The sequence below is a fragment of the Callospermophilus lateralis genome, chromosome 4 (genome assembly GCF_048772815.1).
Source record: "Callospermophilus lateralis isolate mCalLat2 chromosome 4, mCalLat2.hap1, whole genome shotgun sequence".
NCBI classification, from domain to species: Eukaryota; Metazoa; Chordata; class Mammalia; order Rodentia; family Sciuridae; genus Callospermophilus; species Callospermophilus lateralis.
Window position 1 is genome coordinate 40,321,005 of NC_135308.1, and position 18,509 is coordinate 40,339,513.

At 39.2% G+C, this 18,509-nt stretch overlaps 1 protein-coding gene across 1 annotated transcript in view; it reads left to right on the forward strand.

Moving 5' to 3' along the window:
- The window catches only part of Mtmr7 (myotubularin related protein 7), a 114,648-nt gene that overhangs the window by 64,275 nt on the left and 31,864 nt on the right, over positions 1-18,509 (forward strand). Inside the window, exons 5-6 of the mRNA XM_076852432.1 lie at positions 6,424-6,552; positions 11,524-11,658. Of these exons, the coding sequence (XP_076708547.1) occupies positions 6,424-6,552; positions 11,524-11,658 (264 nt within the window). The remainder of the gene's footprint in view (positions 1-6,423; positions 6,553-11,523; positions 11,659-18,509) is intronic.

Consider the following 18,509-nt stretch of genomic DNA (forward strand, 5'->3'; position numbering starts at 1 on the left):
CCAAATTTGTTACTATGTAAATTCTATAATTACATTTTTAGTTATTACGATTATCATAGCTTTATAATAAATCTTAATTTCCTTTAGGTTTGGTCCTTCCACATCCTTCTTCAGAGTATCCTGCATTTATAGTCTCTTTAGGGTAGAATAGATACTCAGTATACTGATTCCTCTTTGTAATTACACTTCAATTTAACAATGAAGCCTTGTTTAATCATTTTAAAGTATCTGGGTAACACTATCAGTCTAGTTTTTTCTCTTACTGAAACCAGCCTTTGCATTGAATTTTTAGGCTGGAAATAAAAGGAAGGGAAATCCAAGTTTAAGGAAGAAAATTGGATGTCTCTTTAAAAAAAAGATAAAATAAAAAGCATGTACACATCCTTGGGCAAGGAAGAAAATGAAGTGGGGCCACATCTAGTGGAATAGTGTTTTCTTGGAAATGCAGGTTCTTTTTCTTTTTGACAAGATTTCCTTTTAGAATTAGCATTACAGACATGACTCATGAGCAGTCATTAAAGTCCTACATTGTACAGACTGCAAAACATGTTACTTAACATTTCTTTTCAAAAGTAACACGCAGCAAAACAAAGATAGCCATCAATAAACTGCATTGAGACAGAAGAGGTAAAAACCTAGGGAATTTTCTGAATTTGTAAATATCACTGAAATAGGGGAAAAGATGATATATCCTGGTTTATTACCATTTTAGAAATAGGATACAAATTGTGTTCTTCCAGAATATTTCTGTTAGTCAACTGAGAGAGTTTTGTCCTAATCCCTTCCTTGTGGTTTTAGTTTCATGATTGAGAAGATGTGTACTTTTTGATTCCTTCCTTTACAAGTTATTTTATTTTACTTCTCATAGATCCTTTGAGGTAGGTGGGGCAAGTGGTGTCACTTGGAGAAGAAACTATTGATGATGGAATTGACACCAGACATAGAGTATGATGACGTAGGCCTCTAGAGCTAGTTCTGCCATTTTCTATTTGTGTGGTCTTCGACAGGTTAATTATTAATATTATTATGTCAGTTCTGTCCTCTTTTCTCCACCATTTATGATACTTGCTTATGGTAATTTAACTCTCAGAGCCAGGATTTTGTTTTATATCCAACTTTGGAATTATCTGTCTTTAAATAAAGTAATTGGCATTTATTACTAGGTTAAATTTTTAGTTGAACTCTCTTGGTCTACAATTTTAAATATATCCCAAACCTGTGATTTTATAAAAGCCATTTACTTCAGTTTGCTACACCTATGTTTTATGTGTTATTATTCTATTTTATTTGTTTATACGTAAGTCATTTTGTGCTGTTCATACCCTTCTTTTCCTCATTCATCATAAATTTCTTGAAACAAGTTTTAGATCCTAAATGTTTAAGAAGAAACTTTGTATGTAGGTATATCCCAGTTCCTGACAACAAACACTTATCTGAAAGTTTTTGATTGAGTAATTGGCCTTGAATACAGAGGTCTCAGATCACCTGGATGGCATCTGAGATGGAAAACAACCTGGGACAGCAATACGTTTACTGGAAGTTTATAACCAGGTCAACAAAGATCAATTGTTCTGGGAATATGAGATGTTCAAGGCCCCAAATTCTGTTGTTTATATCTGCCCCAGTGCCTAAAAACAATGCCTGGAATATAGTAAGTACTCAGCAAAAGCTTGTTGAATGGGCGAAAGAATTACCAAGAAAATTCCTCAGGGCAGGACAACACAGAGACATGTGGGCTAATTTAGCTAAATTAGCTGGAAGGCTAATTTATTTAGTGGAAGGAAAAGAAAATTGTTTTCCTTATTTATTAAAAGTTAAAATGATTAACTTTCTAATATATTTTCATAATTAACTAAGGCACAATCAGAAGAAACATAAAAGATTCAGGAAAAAAATTCTTCAGAAAGAAAGCTTTTTTCACATTTATGAACTTTTCCTATTCTCTCTGAATTTTCTTTCTTGATTTTCAAAACCAGACAAAATTGTGGGAGGCTTATTGAGGTTAATGGTGGCTTATATTTCCACCATATTTAAAATCTCATCTGTGCTATAATGTGGTACATGATTCATTACTAGAATTTGGACTGCAGCTCTGAGCCTGTAGTATAAGTGACAATTTACCACAATTTTTTTTTTATTGTGGTAAAAAATACGTAACATACAGTGTGCCATACTAACCATTTTAAGTATATGGTTTGGTAGTGCTCAATATATTCACATTGTTGTCTAGCTTATCTCTACAATAAATCAGCTTACAAAAATGAAATTCTGTGCCCGTTAAGCAGCAACTCCCCATTCCCCCTGGCAACCATCATTCTACTTCTGTTTCTATGAATTTGATTATTTTATATAACCTCGCATCAGTGGAATCATACAATATTGTCTCTGGAGTGGCGTAGGTTACTTAACATAATGTCCTTAAGGTTAATCTGTTATAGCATGTGACAGAATTTCCTGCCTTTTAAAAAAGCCTGAATAATATTCCATTAAAGATCACCATATGTTGTTTATCCATTCCTTAGATGATGGACATTTGCTTTGCTTTCACCTCTTGGTTGTTATGAATAATGCTGCTGTCAACATGGTTGTACAAACATCCCTTTGACACTCTGCTTTAAGTCTTTTGTTTATTTACCCACAAGTGGGATTGCTGGATCGTATGCTAATTCTATTTTTAAAAATTTTAGAAAACTTCCTACAGTTTTCCATAGTGGTTGCATTTTTAACAGTCCACCAACAATGGGCTCCAGTTTTTCTCCATCCTTGCTAACACTTGTTATTTTCTGTTTTACTCTAAATGGTGACAACCCTAACAGTTATGTATATCTTCTTTGGAGAAACGTCTGTTCAAGCCTTTTGCCTATTTTTAATCAGGTCATTTGACTTTGTTGTTGAAGTGTAGGGGTTCTTTCTATATTCTGGGTAATAATATAGGAGATACATGATTTGCAAAAATTTTCTCCAGTTCCATAGGTTGCCTTTACATTGTTTTGATTGTACGTAGACCCACATTTTTAAGTTTGATGTGTTCCCATCTGTCCCATTTCCCATTGATCTTATTTCTTTTTTATTGTCTTTTTTTTGTATCATATTTAAGAAATCGATGCCAAGCCCCATGCAATACAGCCTTTCCTTTACGTCCTGTGTGTGTGTGTGTGTGTGTGTGTGTGTAGTATTGGGGATTGAGCCCAGGGGCACTCTACCTCAGAACTATATTACTAGCTACTTTTATTTTTTTGAGACAGCATCTCACTAAATTGCCAAGGCTGGCTTCAAACTTACAATCCTCCTGCAATATATTGCCTCTTAAGAAGCTGGAATTACAGTTGTGCATCACCATATAAAGCCCCTGAATTACTTTTACAGGAGCTTTATAAATTTTTATCTTACATTTAGGTCTTTTAATCCATTTTGAGTTAATTTTTGAATATGGCATAAGGTAAGGGTCTGCCTTCAATTTTTTTTTTTTTTTTGTATGTATGTATCTAGTTTTTCCAGCATGATTTGTTTAAGAGGCTGTCTTTTTCCTAGAGTGGGCTTGACAACCTTACTGAGGATCATTGGAATATGTGTGTGTGTGTGTATGTGATGGTTTGTTTTTGAGTTCTTTATCCCATTGATTTATTTGTCTGTGTTTAGGCCAGTATCACTGTTTGATTACTATAAAATATATGTGACTTTGGAATATACTTTGAAATTATAAAGTATGAGGCATCCAACTTTGTTCTTTTTAAAATTATTTTGGCTATATTGAGTTCTTTGAGAATTCATACATATTTTTGGATGAATTTTTCTACTTTTGCAAAAAACACTCTTGGGATTTTGATAGGGATTGCCTCAAATCTGTGGGTTGCTTCGGGTAGTATGGACATCCTAACTGTATTAAGTCTTCTCATCCATGAACATAGAATGCCTTTCCATTTATTTGTGTCCTCTTCAGTTTGTTCCATCAGTATTTTTGTAGTTTTCAGTGTAGGATTTTTACTTTAATTTGCACTCGCGAGCGCTGTCTACTTTGATGAAAGCAGGATGAATTTCTTTTCTTCAGCTCTGTGAGAAGTTGTATTTTTTAACTGGCACTGAGTCTGAGTTTTTTCAAAGATGTTTTAACTTGTTAGAGCTCCCCATGAGAAACTCATCAGAAAGTTCTGTATGTACCATGGAGTTTTTCTCCTGAGACCCAGTACTCTGGGGAAAGGAGGAAACTGTAACTGGTTATCATCTTCCTAGGGGGAGACCCTGCCAGCCAGTGCAAGCCTGGCTGCTATTGACTGGGCTCAGGTTCTTAAGTTCTTGGCCTTTGCACACACTAAGCTGTGAAGGTCTACATTTTTATGTCTTGGAGAGTGAGAGGTCTGATAGTCTGAGGGCAGGGGTCTGTCCTCTCTGGTGCCCAGGTGAACAAAGAAGACTGTGCACACATAGACAATAATAGGGTCCTTAAGTTGGATTGAGAGTGTCAAGGAGAGTGGGCTCCGGATGTTTATCTTCTTTCTTGGTCTCACTCCATCTGTGGTGCACCCAGGGCCATGACCTGAGCCAAGCTGGGCATTTTCTGGCTTTGGGAGACCCGTCAAAGGACCTGGGAGGAACCTCAAAGTTTTTTACTCACCTCTTGATATTCAGAAGCAATATTGAATAAGTATGCTGAGAACTATTGCCTGCCACTTAATTTTATTTCATTTAGTCATAAAATTTTGCAATTCCTTACTGTTGTTGTAAGGAAGAAAGTAGGTAATCCCCAACTTAGTGAAAAACCTACTTATTTCTTTTTTTAAAAACTGTTATTTTAAGAAAATGTCTGTCTGGTGCAATGACTGCATGTCTTTTGAACCTCAGACAAGCAGGAGTGGTCTATGTAGTAATGATCTAGCAGCCTGACTTCAGGCGGCTTTAGACACTGGGTTGGCATGGGGATGGAAGTCCGTGTCTTGCGGCAGTCATTCTAGCTGTCCCAGTCCAAGTAGGCTTGGCCATCTGTTCTTGGTACAGGAGTTTCCTCCAGAGTGCTGGTGCCAGAGCCCACAGTAAACTCTTTGGTAATCTTTCCTAAAATATCTTTGGGGGGAATCTGAAAATAATGCTTTGGGCCTGTGGACATACCCTTTGTGGCCTTTTTATCTCCTGCTCCATGTTGTCCACCGGTCTGGTAATGAAGATGGTAAAGGCAGTCAAGGGAGGGCAGCATGATGAAACAATTTGAAAGAGCTTAGGAGACTTGGATCTCACATGTAGTTGGCTTGCACTCCCTTTAATTCCATCTTCCAGAGTGGTAAGGGTGGGTGGAGATGGACAGAGGATCTGCAGATAAAGTATTTCCTCATTACTCCACCTACTTGAGAACTCTTGATTTGCCTAGGAAGGAAATAAACAGCTGCTTGATGAAGCCCAAGAAACTGCAATTGACACATTGCAGAAAAGATTGATAGACTGATGCAAAAGCAAAACACGTGTTGAGCAGCAGCTATAACTTGCTCCCACTGACATTCCTTTCAGCTGTGACAGTTTATAAAGTACTTTGTCACGAGTGCTATCTAATTGATCCTTTTATCAACCCCTCGAGATATTATTGCTGCAGTGTTGGGTTTAGAGATTAGAAAACTAAAGTGCTCAGTGTAGTTTAGCTTCTTCAAGGTCATAAAGTTGCTAAATCAGAACCAGGTGCTGAAGCAAATTACAAAAGCCTTCTAAGGTATGAGAGTTTCCACTGTGATGATTCCTGCCAGAAAGAGTAAATCATTTCTTACCACTTACAAATCAACACTTATAAAAATCAAATATAAATAAAGCTGCGTATTGTGCGATAATGAGTGGCACATTAGGAAATCAGATTCAGAAGTCTATATGAACTGGAGGATCAGAGAGGAGGCTCCCTAAGGGAACTGGAACTTTGGTTTGGCTCTGGAAGAATCGATGAGATTTGAGAAGGCAGGACAGGAGTATCCAGGGAGGGGAAAGGAATGCGAGCCTTTGTGCCAGGGACACAAACGTAATCAGATGACAGCTACTGCGCTTGTATTTTAGGAAAATTTTCCCCAGTGTCAGGCAGTCTTTCAATCAAATACTACTGGCTTAAGTTTTCTCAGCTGTTAGGAGGCAAAAATTACAATTTATCTCTTTTTAATGGACAGAATGCTCAATTTTTACTGGACTGCTTCACAAACAGGGTCCCAGGAGAACAGGGACGGTGTAGAAGGACAGGATGCTCAGGGGTGTCTTGTTTATTGTCAGAGTCATCACAAAGAATCAGTGACACTTTATTTCTTTGAAGTGTTTTGGTTTTCTCAAAAGAGCTTCCTCTGTAACTTGATTGAAAAAACTTAACGTATGCCACCTACAAGTATGGTGGAGTGGAATTTCTGGTGGCAGTTTACAAAAGATTACTCAATTGTCTAAAAATCCTTCTGTATTTTCTGGTGATAGGTCTGTGACTCTTACCCGACTGAACTGTATGTTCCCAAATCAGCCACGGCACACATCATTGTAGGGAGTTCCAAATTCCGGAGTAGACGGCGATTTCCTGCCCTTTCTTACTACTATAAAGATAACCACGTAAGTCTCGAGGCATGCTTTTGTTTTACACGTTGCTTTTCTGTTTTATCATCACCAGACCTTTTTCTAGCTTCCCTCTGTTCACAGTGTGTTTGAATTCTTAGAGGTATGTGGCTCTTCCTGTAACTCAGTGCAACTGTGCTAAGACCTTCATCTCATATAGAAGTGGATCTCTGTGTTTATTTGACAATAAAGTAATGGGTTGGATTCAGACAGTACCTGAGCTTAATCTTCCATGATTCCTGCCCTCCTCTAAGCAGTCCTCTTGAGAGACTCTGCCTGTTCCAGTGCTGAAGGACCTTTGCATGTTGATGTTAGAAGAGCCCCTGAAGTCTGAGACACATTCTTTTCCTTTTCCTTCCATCCCCCTTTTAATGACCATTTTCCTTTGAGTATCCCCACTCTGAGAAACCTTCTGGCTATCATTGCTCATCAAAACCCACACATGGAACAGGCCATCTTCCATAAAAAGTTAGTGGATACAAATTCTATAAGTGTACTGATCATTTTCTCTCTTGTGATTTTGACCTTTTAGGCTTAAGACCTGTCCCCGCCCCCCGCGCCCCCAGCAATAGAACATTGTGCTTGTGAACAAGAATAACAATTTTATAGTTAAAATACTGGAATGCACCCCCCCGGGGGGTGGCTATTACTAAAGGGACATTTTGATGATAAGATGACTTGGCTAACGTTGGGCAGTGGGAATTGGTGGTTAGATGACTGGGCTAGGTAGAGCCTCATGATCTAACCATGGTCATTTTATGAACCTTTTGAGGGTCCTTTGATATAAATGCCCCTGCTGCTAGTTCCGAATTCCCTTTGGATCCACTATTGCCATACACAGTGTTGTAATCATGTCCTACACACCTGTTGGTGAATCTAGGGTGGCTTAGAGTGATGGGATGGCCAAACTCATGACGCTTCACAATGGACATAGTAGATCCACAGCAGCTTGAGGTCACATGGACTCAATGCCCAGGGGAGGAGGGTACCACATGCCACAAATATCCACATGGGGGTTGCATTGGAGTTCAAGGAACAAGCAGGGTCGGGGAGAGGCAGGCTTTGTAGCATCAACATGGTGAGGTCACCCCAGGCTTATTTGAATAATTCTGTGGTCTTCTGGGAAACTGAAACACCATACTCAGGGATGAACAGCAACTGCCCCTACCCTGCTGGATAAGGAGAATTGTTTATCCATAGAAGCAGAGTGTTGAGGGGAGCTTGTATTGGGGACCTTTCAGTTTCACCAGATGTCAAGGCAACCCATAAGGTTAATTTTAGGGCTTATACCACACCTGGGCTAGGTAGAGTCTCATGGACTCCCTTTGGAATCAAATGGCTTTGCAGATCACAGATAGAGATGTATGTGTTCACAATTTTGTGCATGTTTGTAATCAAGAGCTCTCAGAATTGGTACATTTTTTTCTTCTTATTATATTATCTTTAAAAAAAGAGAGATGTTTGCTTTAAACTGTGCACCACATGGTTTTCTAAATTCCCAGCATAAATTTCTGGGACACACAACTCTTGAAGATTTCTAAGGGAAGTTTCCTTAAGAAAAACACAGCCTTTCTTTTTATCACTAATATTCATTGAAACCTCTTATGTGATAGGCACAATTCTAGGAGTATTATAGTGTTATATACTTTATCACACACTTTGGTTTTAATCTGATTACTATTTTATAGATGCGAGAATTAAGATTTAGAAAAGATACATAAATTACCCAAGGTTATATAGTAAGTGAGACTAAAACTAGGATTAAAAGCCAAATCTTTTTGAATGCTGGTCTTGATGCTGTATTAGGCCATCTGGCTTATTTTTCTGCTGGGGGTACTACTTTTGGGTAAGAATTTAGGATCAGGAAACATTGTCTGGAGGAAAATCATGGTTTTACTAATTACTAACTGTGTGATCTTGAACAAGTTCCTTAACCTCTGTGTGCTTTCATCACTTCATCTATAAATAATAAAAGCTCTTACTATATATGATAATTAGAAGATTAAATACGTGAAGTTCTTTTTTTCTTTTTTTAATTAATTTATTTTTTAAATACACAACAACAGTGGAATGCATTACAATCCTTATTACACATATAGAACACAATTTTTCATATCTCTGTATATAAAGTATGTTCATGCCAATTTATGCCACTATACATGTACTCTTTTTTTGCATTAAAATTCTTAATACACATATATACCACAATTTTTTTATATCTCTGTTTGTATATAAGGTATGTTGGCACCAAATTCGAAGTGAAGTTCTTAAACATGTGCCTGCCACATATGCACTCAAAACATGGAGATTTTAATGATTAGTAACTTTGTAAATAAGCAGCTTTCCTGATAATACCACTGGGGATGTTTTAATCTCTGTTGACACCTGTAGGAAGTACTGCCAGGGCCTAGTAATACTTTCTTAAACTCTCGACTATCTAGAGTGTTTATAGGATATATAGAAACACTCAGAGACCACTCACTGTTTGGTACAAAATTGAAAACTGCATGTGAGGAATCCCTGAGTCAATAAGGAATTCTTTTTGGAGCACATCATAGGTCCAGAAAATGACCCACAAAACACTAGCATGAAGTCCACTTAACATGTCTGGTATAATGTATTAGCCACATTTCACAGTATAACTGTTCCGATTAACCCCTCATTTAAATCTAGCTTCTCTGCCCCAGAAGGTAATTGATAACTGTTGTTGTCACTAATTTGCTTCACTTCATGGTTGGAATCTCACTGGCTTAGTGAGTTTAGGTGTGTGCATTCACAGACCAATTCTTACATTTAGAGAAGGTCCCTTCCTTTACTCTTCTAATAGAATCTAACAGGTTGCCTGGTGCTAGCCGTCCTCAACTAATATTTCTTTAACCCAGATAAAATAACTTGTGAAGCCAACTCAGAATTATTCACTCTCCAGTCAGAATTCCCTCAGAGCAGGGTGGCAGACTCTGACCCCATAAAGACCACTACTGAAAGGAAGCCGGATCCCAGGCCAAGCCATCTATGGCGATTTGTTGGTCCTTTGCTCCCCAGTCCTTTGGTCTCTCTTTGCCTTGCTTTTGGGTCTTGCCCTGGTTTTCTGTCCTCTTCTCCCATGTTCAGACCCTCTGGTCCCTCACCTCTCCCTACATTCAAGAACGAGATGACTCTGAAGGGACTCAGCTGCTCCTTTGCTTTACTTTCCATTTTCCATGCACTGCCCTCCTGAATTCTGAGTGTAGCTCCAGGTCCTGATTTCCTTGAACCACATCAGTAATGGTCCCTTTCTACTTCAGAATGGAACTGGCAGCCTCAGATGTCTATATGTCTAGCCAGTCTATGATTCTTGATGTTTATGACTAGTGAGAAATGTCCCCACTTGCTTCACTGAGGGGCACCGATGCCCACATTCTTCTGGGGAAATGCAAGCCCTTGCCACGTTGTCTTGAGTTGGGCTTTAGGAACTGGGAAGCTAGAAATTAGACCCAGAGAGGGCACCTTCTCATGGGTGGAGCCCTATTATCAAGCCAGTTGGGCAGGAAATGATACATGGTAACTATTTCCTACAAGGGGTTCCCCTTCTCAGTCTGTCAGGAGGGGTTCACTTCTCATCAACCATGACTACTGCCTCTTCCTACCCAGGGGAATTGCAGACTTAAGGTAGATTCTTTGAGTCATTCATGTATTTTGTTGGGAGATTTATATATTTAATTTAAACATTAAAGCAAAGTTTAAATCTACAAAAAGATACTTTACCAAAAAACCATAGGTTTTGGGCTGAAGTTGTGGCTCAGTGGTAGAGTGCCTAACATGTGTGAGGCATTGGGTTCGATTCTTAGTACCACATATAAATAAATAAAATAAAGGTCTATTATCAACTAAAATTTGTTTTTTAAGTATAAAACCTTATGTTTTATAGCTGCAAGTTCATCTGTACTCACTTATTCACAACTCAGGGGTAGGTTTGTGTTCTTCCACATGTCATTTAACATTGCAGTATACTGCTGTGCCTGAATGGGGAATGGTTTCAGGATCCCCCTCAGAGACCAAAGTCTGATGATACAAAAATAGCATGTATTTGTGTATGACCTGAGAGCATCTTCTTGTGCAATATCTTCTTTAGATCATTTAAAATACCCAGTGCAATGTGAATACTTTTTAAGTAGTTATTATGCTATATTGTTATAATGACCAAAGAAAGTCTGAACTTATTTAGTACAGGCACAATTTTTTCCTGAATATTTTGATCCACTAATGTGGGATCTATGAATATGGAAGGCTGATGTACCGTGTTAGAATTGCAGGGTAAGGACAGCGCAGTAAAGAATGCAGATTGATGCCAAAGTAGCCCCTTGATTTTAAGCACACTGGAGTCAGCACAGATTTGTGTCAAGCTGGTACCAAACCTGGCAGCAACCTGGGCTTTCATTACAGTGAAAATTTACCATTTAGAATTAGAATTGATTTTTAGTATTGGTGATGTTTTTAAATACGTTAGTTGAAAAAATGACCAGCAGCATAGCATTAAAAATACATGCACAGAGCCATGTGTGTGCGTATGTAATTTTTTTTTTTTTTTTTTTTTTTTTTTACTGGTCTTGCCATTAGCTCTATCCTGTAAGTTTTAGAATATTTATTTTGTATTTCTGCTTTTGGCAGGAAAATGAAACAATACCAATGAAAAGGAAAGTAGGTTATTTAAATGGCTTTAAATTTCATAATTTTGATCTTATCTAAACATCTTTACACATTCCTGATATCATCTTACACAAAGAGTTTTTGTACTGTTTGCACATGAAGTGGTTTCTTTGACCTGAGTTAAAAATCTAAAAAATCTTGATTTCCAGAGACAGTGTTACCTTATTTTCATAAGCGGGTGTGTGGTGTAGGTGAACCAAGGGGTCTCTGTTTCTGAGATAACTCCAGAGTCTTCTGGGTGCAGTTGCCTGATGTTGCTGTGTCTCTATGGCTCTCCCGCAGGCCTCCATCTGCCGGAGCAGCCAGCCACTGTCCGGCTTTAGTGCACGGTGCCTGGAGGATGAGCAGATGCTCCAGGCCATCAGGAAAGCCAATCCAGGAAGCGACTTCATTTACGTTGTGGACACTCGGCCTAAAGTAAGTGGCACCATTCCAATGCCTCTATGCGACTCTGCGGTGGGCAGCCAGAGTCCAGGTAGAGCTGACAGTCCACCGCTGCTGGGTCTGCCCAGGGGCTGTTCCTCTTTGCATGGTCAGTACTCGGGCGCCCTGCTGGGCTGCTTTCTGAGGGCCTAAGCTCCTGAAGGGCTGACTGTGTCAAGCACATTTTCTGTTTCCCCTGCTCCTAGCTTTGTGAGCACATTAAATGAGGCTGGCTTAGTTTTAGAAATTGCCCTCCTAAATACACCCAGGGACCATTTGATTTTTTCCTAAAACACCTCTTTCTACTCTGACAATATGAAGTTTACTGTGGAGCTCCAGCAGTTCAATTTTTGTGAGGCATTCAGATACACGCGTTCAAATTCTACTTGTGGTAATCTATACCTATGATTTGGAAAGAGCTACAAAATATAATGTTAAGTTTAGAAAAGTCACAAAATAATATGTATATTATTATATTTATGTAAAAAACCTGTACATATGTAAAAGTATATAGAGTAAGATCTGGAAGGATAAATAGCAAGCTATTAAAATTCCATGGAGAAAGGAGGCTTTGGGGAGGTAGAGAACTTTTTTACTTGTCTGTTGTTAGAAAAATGTTATTTTTTAATTGCCTGTGTATTAATCTTCTAGTTTGGTGAAACTTCCAGTAGGAAATAACAGAGCTAGTCATCCAGGGGCAGACCAAGGTGATCTTTCACTTCCCTCCCATTTAGCTTCACTTTTTAAAAAGCACAGTACTGAGTACAGTACAGTTTTCCAGTTAAGCTTCTTAGATCCAGTTCTTTCAAAATCAGTCAAAAAACAGAGTCCCCAGAGGGATATGCCAGTGAAAACAAGGAAATGAATCACCTCTAAGTACAGTGAATATATTGCATGGAGTGAGATGACAGAATGAAATGTCCTTTATTCAATATTTTTCCCATTGTAGTTTCTACCCAAAAATGAAATACATTTGGGCCTATGACTGATGAGAGCAAAGATATACATGTAGCTCTTTCTCTCCATGTGGGTATGGAAAGGAAAGGAGTCTAACAGGTACCATTAAACAAGACTAGGATGCAGGAACGATGTGTAATATAATCCCACTGGGAAATTAAAAAACTGAGGGGGGAAGTGTATATCAAAACCTGTAGTTGGTGAGAGGTGAATGGTAAGAATTTTTTACTTTTTAAATTACTGTTAGGAAAAAAAATACTGTTGGAGTTCTTTTCATCATAAAAAGGCTTAAAGAGTATAAGGACCTTCAATGTTATAGAACTACAATGTGACCAGCAATTCCATTCCTAGATATATACCTAAGAGAAACAAAAACATGTCCACATAAAACCAGTATTTGAATGTTTTTTCATTATTAATAAGAGCCTAACAAAGTGGAAATAAATAAATATTCACTAAAATATAAATCCACTGAGAATGGATTTATAAAATGTGGTATATCCATTCAGTGGAATATTATTCAGCTATAAAAGGGGTGAAGTACTGATACACTGCAATATGATGAACCTTGAAAATGCTATGTTAAGTGAAAGAAGTTTATGCCAAAGGACACCCAACTGGGAGATTCCATTTATATAAAATGTCCCAGGCAGATTCATAGTGATAGAAAATAAACTGATTATTGCCTTGGCTGGGGGGATGGGAGGAAATGGTGTGTGAGGGGGGCAACTGCTGATGTGTAGAAGATTGTTCTTTGAGGTGATGGAAATGTTCTAAAATTAGATTATGGTGAAGGTTGCACAACTATGTGACTGTACCAAACACCATTGAGTTGCACTTTCAATGGGTGAATTGAATGGCATGTGAATTATATGTCAGTGAAGTTGTTAAGAAATGAACATAAAGGGGCTGGGTATAGCTCAGTGGAGAATACTTGCTTAGCACCCACAAAGCCCTGGGTTCAATCTCTAGTACCAGTTGGCGGTGGTGGGGAACACAAGAAAATAAAAAGAGCATCAAAAAAAGAACAGAAAAGTAGGATCCACAGCTTCAGTCACTCGAAGCATACATTATTAAAAATAAGTATTTATAGATAGTCTGTACTCAGTGGAAATTTGAGAAAATAAATGAGAATGGGATGCGATCTTTTTATGGATACTCAGACCTTGGTAATTTTCACTGCTTCTCTGAGCCTCATTTTAAAAAATATTGTGATTCATTTCCTCCATCACTTAATGTAATGTTTTCCCCATGTAATGTCAGTGTTCTCCTCAGGCCCTTGGCCTCAGAACAGTCCATTCTGTTTCTGATCAGAGTGTGCTACGGAATAGCCGTGTGGAATAGTAAGGGTGGAGTTGTTCTCAGATGTCAGATCAGCAAATCAATCGTGGAAACCAGCGATGAAACATGCTACGGCCAGGTCATAATCACATTCTAGTAGATCACACATCCAGATCCCTTCCTTTTAGATACACTCTCAAAGCACGACACATAGGCAAAAGCTTCAAACTAGAAACAAAAATAGCTTTTCAGCTTAACGGTTTTCACTTGATAGTTGCCAGAAAAATCTCTGACTTGTACTGTTCTCCTTCAGTTTGTGACCTTCTCTCTGACTCACGCTTTAACCCCTTCCTGCAAATGCGTCCCCTAAGTAAAGTGGAGGTCTTCTGAATTTCCTAGTAGTTACAGAGGATGAATGAATGAATGCCTGCTTCTTCGATACATACTGAAGAAAAGACCAGGGCTTTAACTGAGTAGAGACTGGAAAGCCCTTTTCCTGTCCTGTTTTTTCAGCTTCCGATAAAGGCAGACAGATTCACCTGCTAATTTAAGAGCCAGTGACCCAAGTTTGCCCTGTGTTATGTAAGCCTTCCCTAGAATGTAGCAGCTGTAGGGCCGGGCATATTCCAGATTTAAAACAAATTAATCCAAAGGATTTGATTTGAAGGGTATATTTAGCACTTAGTGTGTTTACTCTAAGAGATAAGTGGTTCAACACTGATCCATTAAAGAAAATTGGTGGCCCTCTTCTCGTATTTATCCCTGCACACACACTTCACATGATTTTTAAACTGTTTGCTTCGTGCTTTCATTATTTTAGAGATCGTGTATGTTGATTTTTGTTCCAGAGTGTGTTAGGCTCCCTTGGTAGCCGGGAGACTGAGTTCATGTTAGTCATAGAAGGTGTGGACAGTGGCAAACCTGGTACTTCCTAAGGTCGCTTACAGGTTTGATTAAAAAGAGAAAGGCTTTGGAGGCAGCCTGGAGGAGTCAGGTCCTTTGGACAAGGCTAGCCCCATAGGACAGCCTCCAGAGCAGCTTGTTCAGGTGAAAGCCTTCTAAATTGCTTATTGACAATACAATCACGGGAGGCAAAGGTAGTGAAGTCCTCAAGCACATATTGAATATCTCTTCAAAAATTATGTCCTCGAGGTCACATATTACCGCTAGAGTTTGGTGCATGAGGAAAATTTGCAAAGGCGTAGATGCGGTATTTGCTGGATTGTAAAATGAGGGATAACTCATTATATCTCAACCTTGTTCATACCCTTCTCATGTTCTGGATTTTGCTGAGCTTTTAAAAACTGCCAGGTGCTTTCGCATTTAACATAAGAACCCTGCAAATTAGGAGATTTTTCATTTCGTAGGTAAGGGCTTAGGTCCAAATTTACCTAAGGTCACACAAAATTCAGATTGAAATCCAGGCCTGTCTGTTCATGGTGGTTTGTGGGTTTTTTGTTTTGTTTTGTTTCACTGTGTGTGTATGTGTGTGTGTGTGTATACAAAATCTTTCCCAGGGGAACCTCATCCCCATGTTAGGGTTCAGGAGGATTGTTACTTCTGAGCACACCCCAAGTTAAGCTGCAGACTCAGACCTGAAGAACTAACCATTAGTTCACCCAAAGTCAGGCCAAGGCTAGAAAAGCAAAAAGGTTTCTGAGCTGTACTTTGAACACCAGCCCCTGTGGAGGAAGTGCTGAGCCAGGCACTGGCTTCAGTTGGTGCTTGGCCTTTTGTCCTTGTTGCACCTCCAGAGACTGTTTTGTGGGTGTGGTCTCCAGTTTCACCTTCTCAACGATTTCCTATGGCATGACATGATGCCATGTGGGGTGTTTTTCTTTTTCTCTGGAATTGGTGATTAGGTGGCATTATCTACTCACTGGATCTGGGAAATTCAGTTGTAAAGATTAGGGTTGCCAGAAAGAGGGGAATCTAGGATCTCATTTCGTAATCAGATGTACATCGTGTTTGCTGAGGGCCATCCTGGCAGCAAGCAGAGGAAGAGAGAATGGGAGGGAGACAGGGTGTGGGGGCAGTGGAGCAGTTCACATTCCTGTTCTCTGTTAGGGCAAATTTCCTGTGAGTTGAGCTGGACATGAATTATCTTACTAGAACCTTCCTCAGAGAGCTTGCCTGCTGGGGGTCTCTAACTGCATGTGACTGTGGGATATCTTCTGGCAAGGGAGGCTGAGGGAACAGGCTCACACCAAAGTGGATCTCCATGTCAGTGACGTGAACTTCCTCTTCCAAGAACCCACATCACATGCCCTAGCAAATTCACGGAAATGGTCATTTAGTGTGATCCAGGAAACAAAGACAGAATCACAACCTTGCCTAGCTTTGCAAAGAGCTGTTCACCACCGCTGCCCGACACTACACAGAACCTAGATGAGCAAGAGGAGGGAGGGTGTCCCAAAGCAAAGCACTCACTGGTCCACACAGCCCAGAATGGGGGAGGGAGATTATTTGCATTATACCTGGGTTCCTATCTGAATATGTCCCTCAAGCTGTTATCTACTTACAAAGTAGGAAAGGAGGAATTTTGACCAGCTCAGTTGGAGACAGTAGTTGTAAGAAATAAAATCTTCTCATAATTTCACATTGTGCTGCAAGTTAAGGTTCTTCACTGAACCAGTTATGGATGGAGGAAGGGAAAAGGACCATCACCGGACAAACACCAGGGCATGGCCCAGTCCTCCTCCTGTGAGATCAGCGTTTGTTGTCGTTTCCCAACTGTGCCAGATGAGGACCCGTTGTTACTTAGGCATAAAATGTAACTGCTGAAATCTTACACTCCAAGCCTAAGATAGTGACCAGCCTGCCCTTTAACTTGAGATCAAGATGAACTCTTGTGTTTTCAGAGGTTTGATTGATTGAGGGTTGGGGGTGAATCTGACGCTGTTTCTTTTTCTTTTCTTTTTTTTAAGAGAGAGGTGAGAGAGACAGACAGAGAGAATTTTTAATATTTATTTTTTAGTTTTCGGCGGACACAACATCTTTGTTTGTATGTGGTGCTGAGGATCGAACCTGGGCCGCACGCATGCCAGGCAAGCGCGCTACCGCTTGAGCCACATCCCCAGCCCACTGATGCTGTTTCATTACAGTCTTGGTCTATTCATCTCTTACTTCATTCTGTTATTCAGTCACTTATCCAGTTAATCAGTCAGTCAATCAATCTTCATGAAGTTCCCGTTCTGTGCAGTAGGGGTATGGCCCTAAATGAGGTGCAGGGATATGACCATCAGTGAGCCTGATAGGTCTCCATGGGGCTTATGTTCTCTACCCCTCCTCTCATTCACCACTGAATGTTTCGGTGCCTGCCTGTTCCACTCTCTTCTCATTCTGGTGGATATTTTCTGTTGTGGACACTAAATAAATCTCATTTTTTTTTTCTATTTAAGCACGCTAAGAAATTCCTCAGTCATTCTCTGCTATCTCAGTTAAAAATTTAAATTTCTTAAATGAGTCTATTTGCAGAGGACCCTAAATGCTTTTTGAGCTTCTTCTCTTGCTTCTGCTGCCATAGATGAACTTCTGCTCCTCTCGGAATGGATGGCTCACTAATACTGACCTGCCCCTGTCCCTGTCCCTCTCCTCCTCTTGCTTCATCTTGAGGGTCCTCCTCTGTGCTTGAAGTCCAGCCTGAGCTTCCAACTCTCATGAAACAGTAGCCCACACCGGGTTGCTCTAGACTCCAACTCCTGCCGTGTCGCTGTCTCTGCCATTCTGTCTGTTATCTTTTGGTACTCTGTGCTCTCCTTCCCGTCGCAATTGTAAGCTCGGGACAGCAGAAGTAGATTCTTGTGCATCTTATCATTGTACTCAGTGCCTGGCACACAGTTCATTGAGAAACAGCCAAGTTTCTTTTGTTTGATTTATGAGCTTCTCTGCACCCTTTATGCTGTTATCATCAAACAGCATATTTTCCATATACATATATATATATATATATATATATATATATATATATATATATATATATATATATATATATAAATACTAGGGTAACTTTTTTAATATTTTCAAATTGTAAAACTGTGTTTCCTGCTTTGGGGTTTCAGCTTTTGTCACATTATGGTTTTTAGATCCTGTAAAGTAGGTGAAACTCCTGACAAAAATTACACTTGGGATGGTAGATTAAATATTGCCACCTTCTGTTCATTATGTGAAATACACACTTGCTCCCAAGATTTCCCTGTGTTTGCTCCTTTGTTTTTAAGGAAGACTACCAATCAATTCTCCCGCTATCTATAATTGATGGTTTAAAAACATAGAGGGGCTGGGGTTGTGGCTCAGAGGTAGAGCGCTCACCTTGCACACGTGAGACCTTGGATTCGATCCTCAGCACCACATAAAAAAAATAAATAAGTGACATAAAAGTATTGTGTCCAGCTATAACTAAAAAATAAATATTAAAAAAATGTGAACATGGAATCAATTATAGATTAAAATAATAGCCATAGTATTTTATTTCACTTTTTTGAAAGAGTGTCTCTGTGATATGTGTTGAGCAGGCTTAACTTGAATTATTCAAGAAACAGGATAAACACAAGGTTCATGTAACATAAGGATACTTGCAAGAATCTTATTAATTTGTTCTGTTTTAT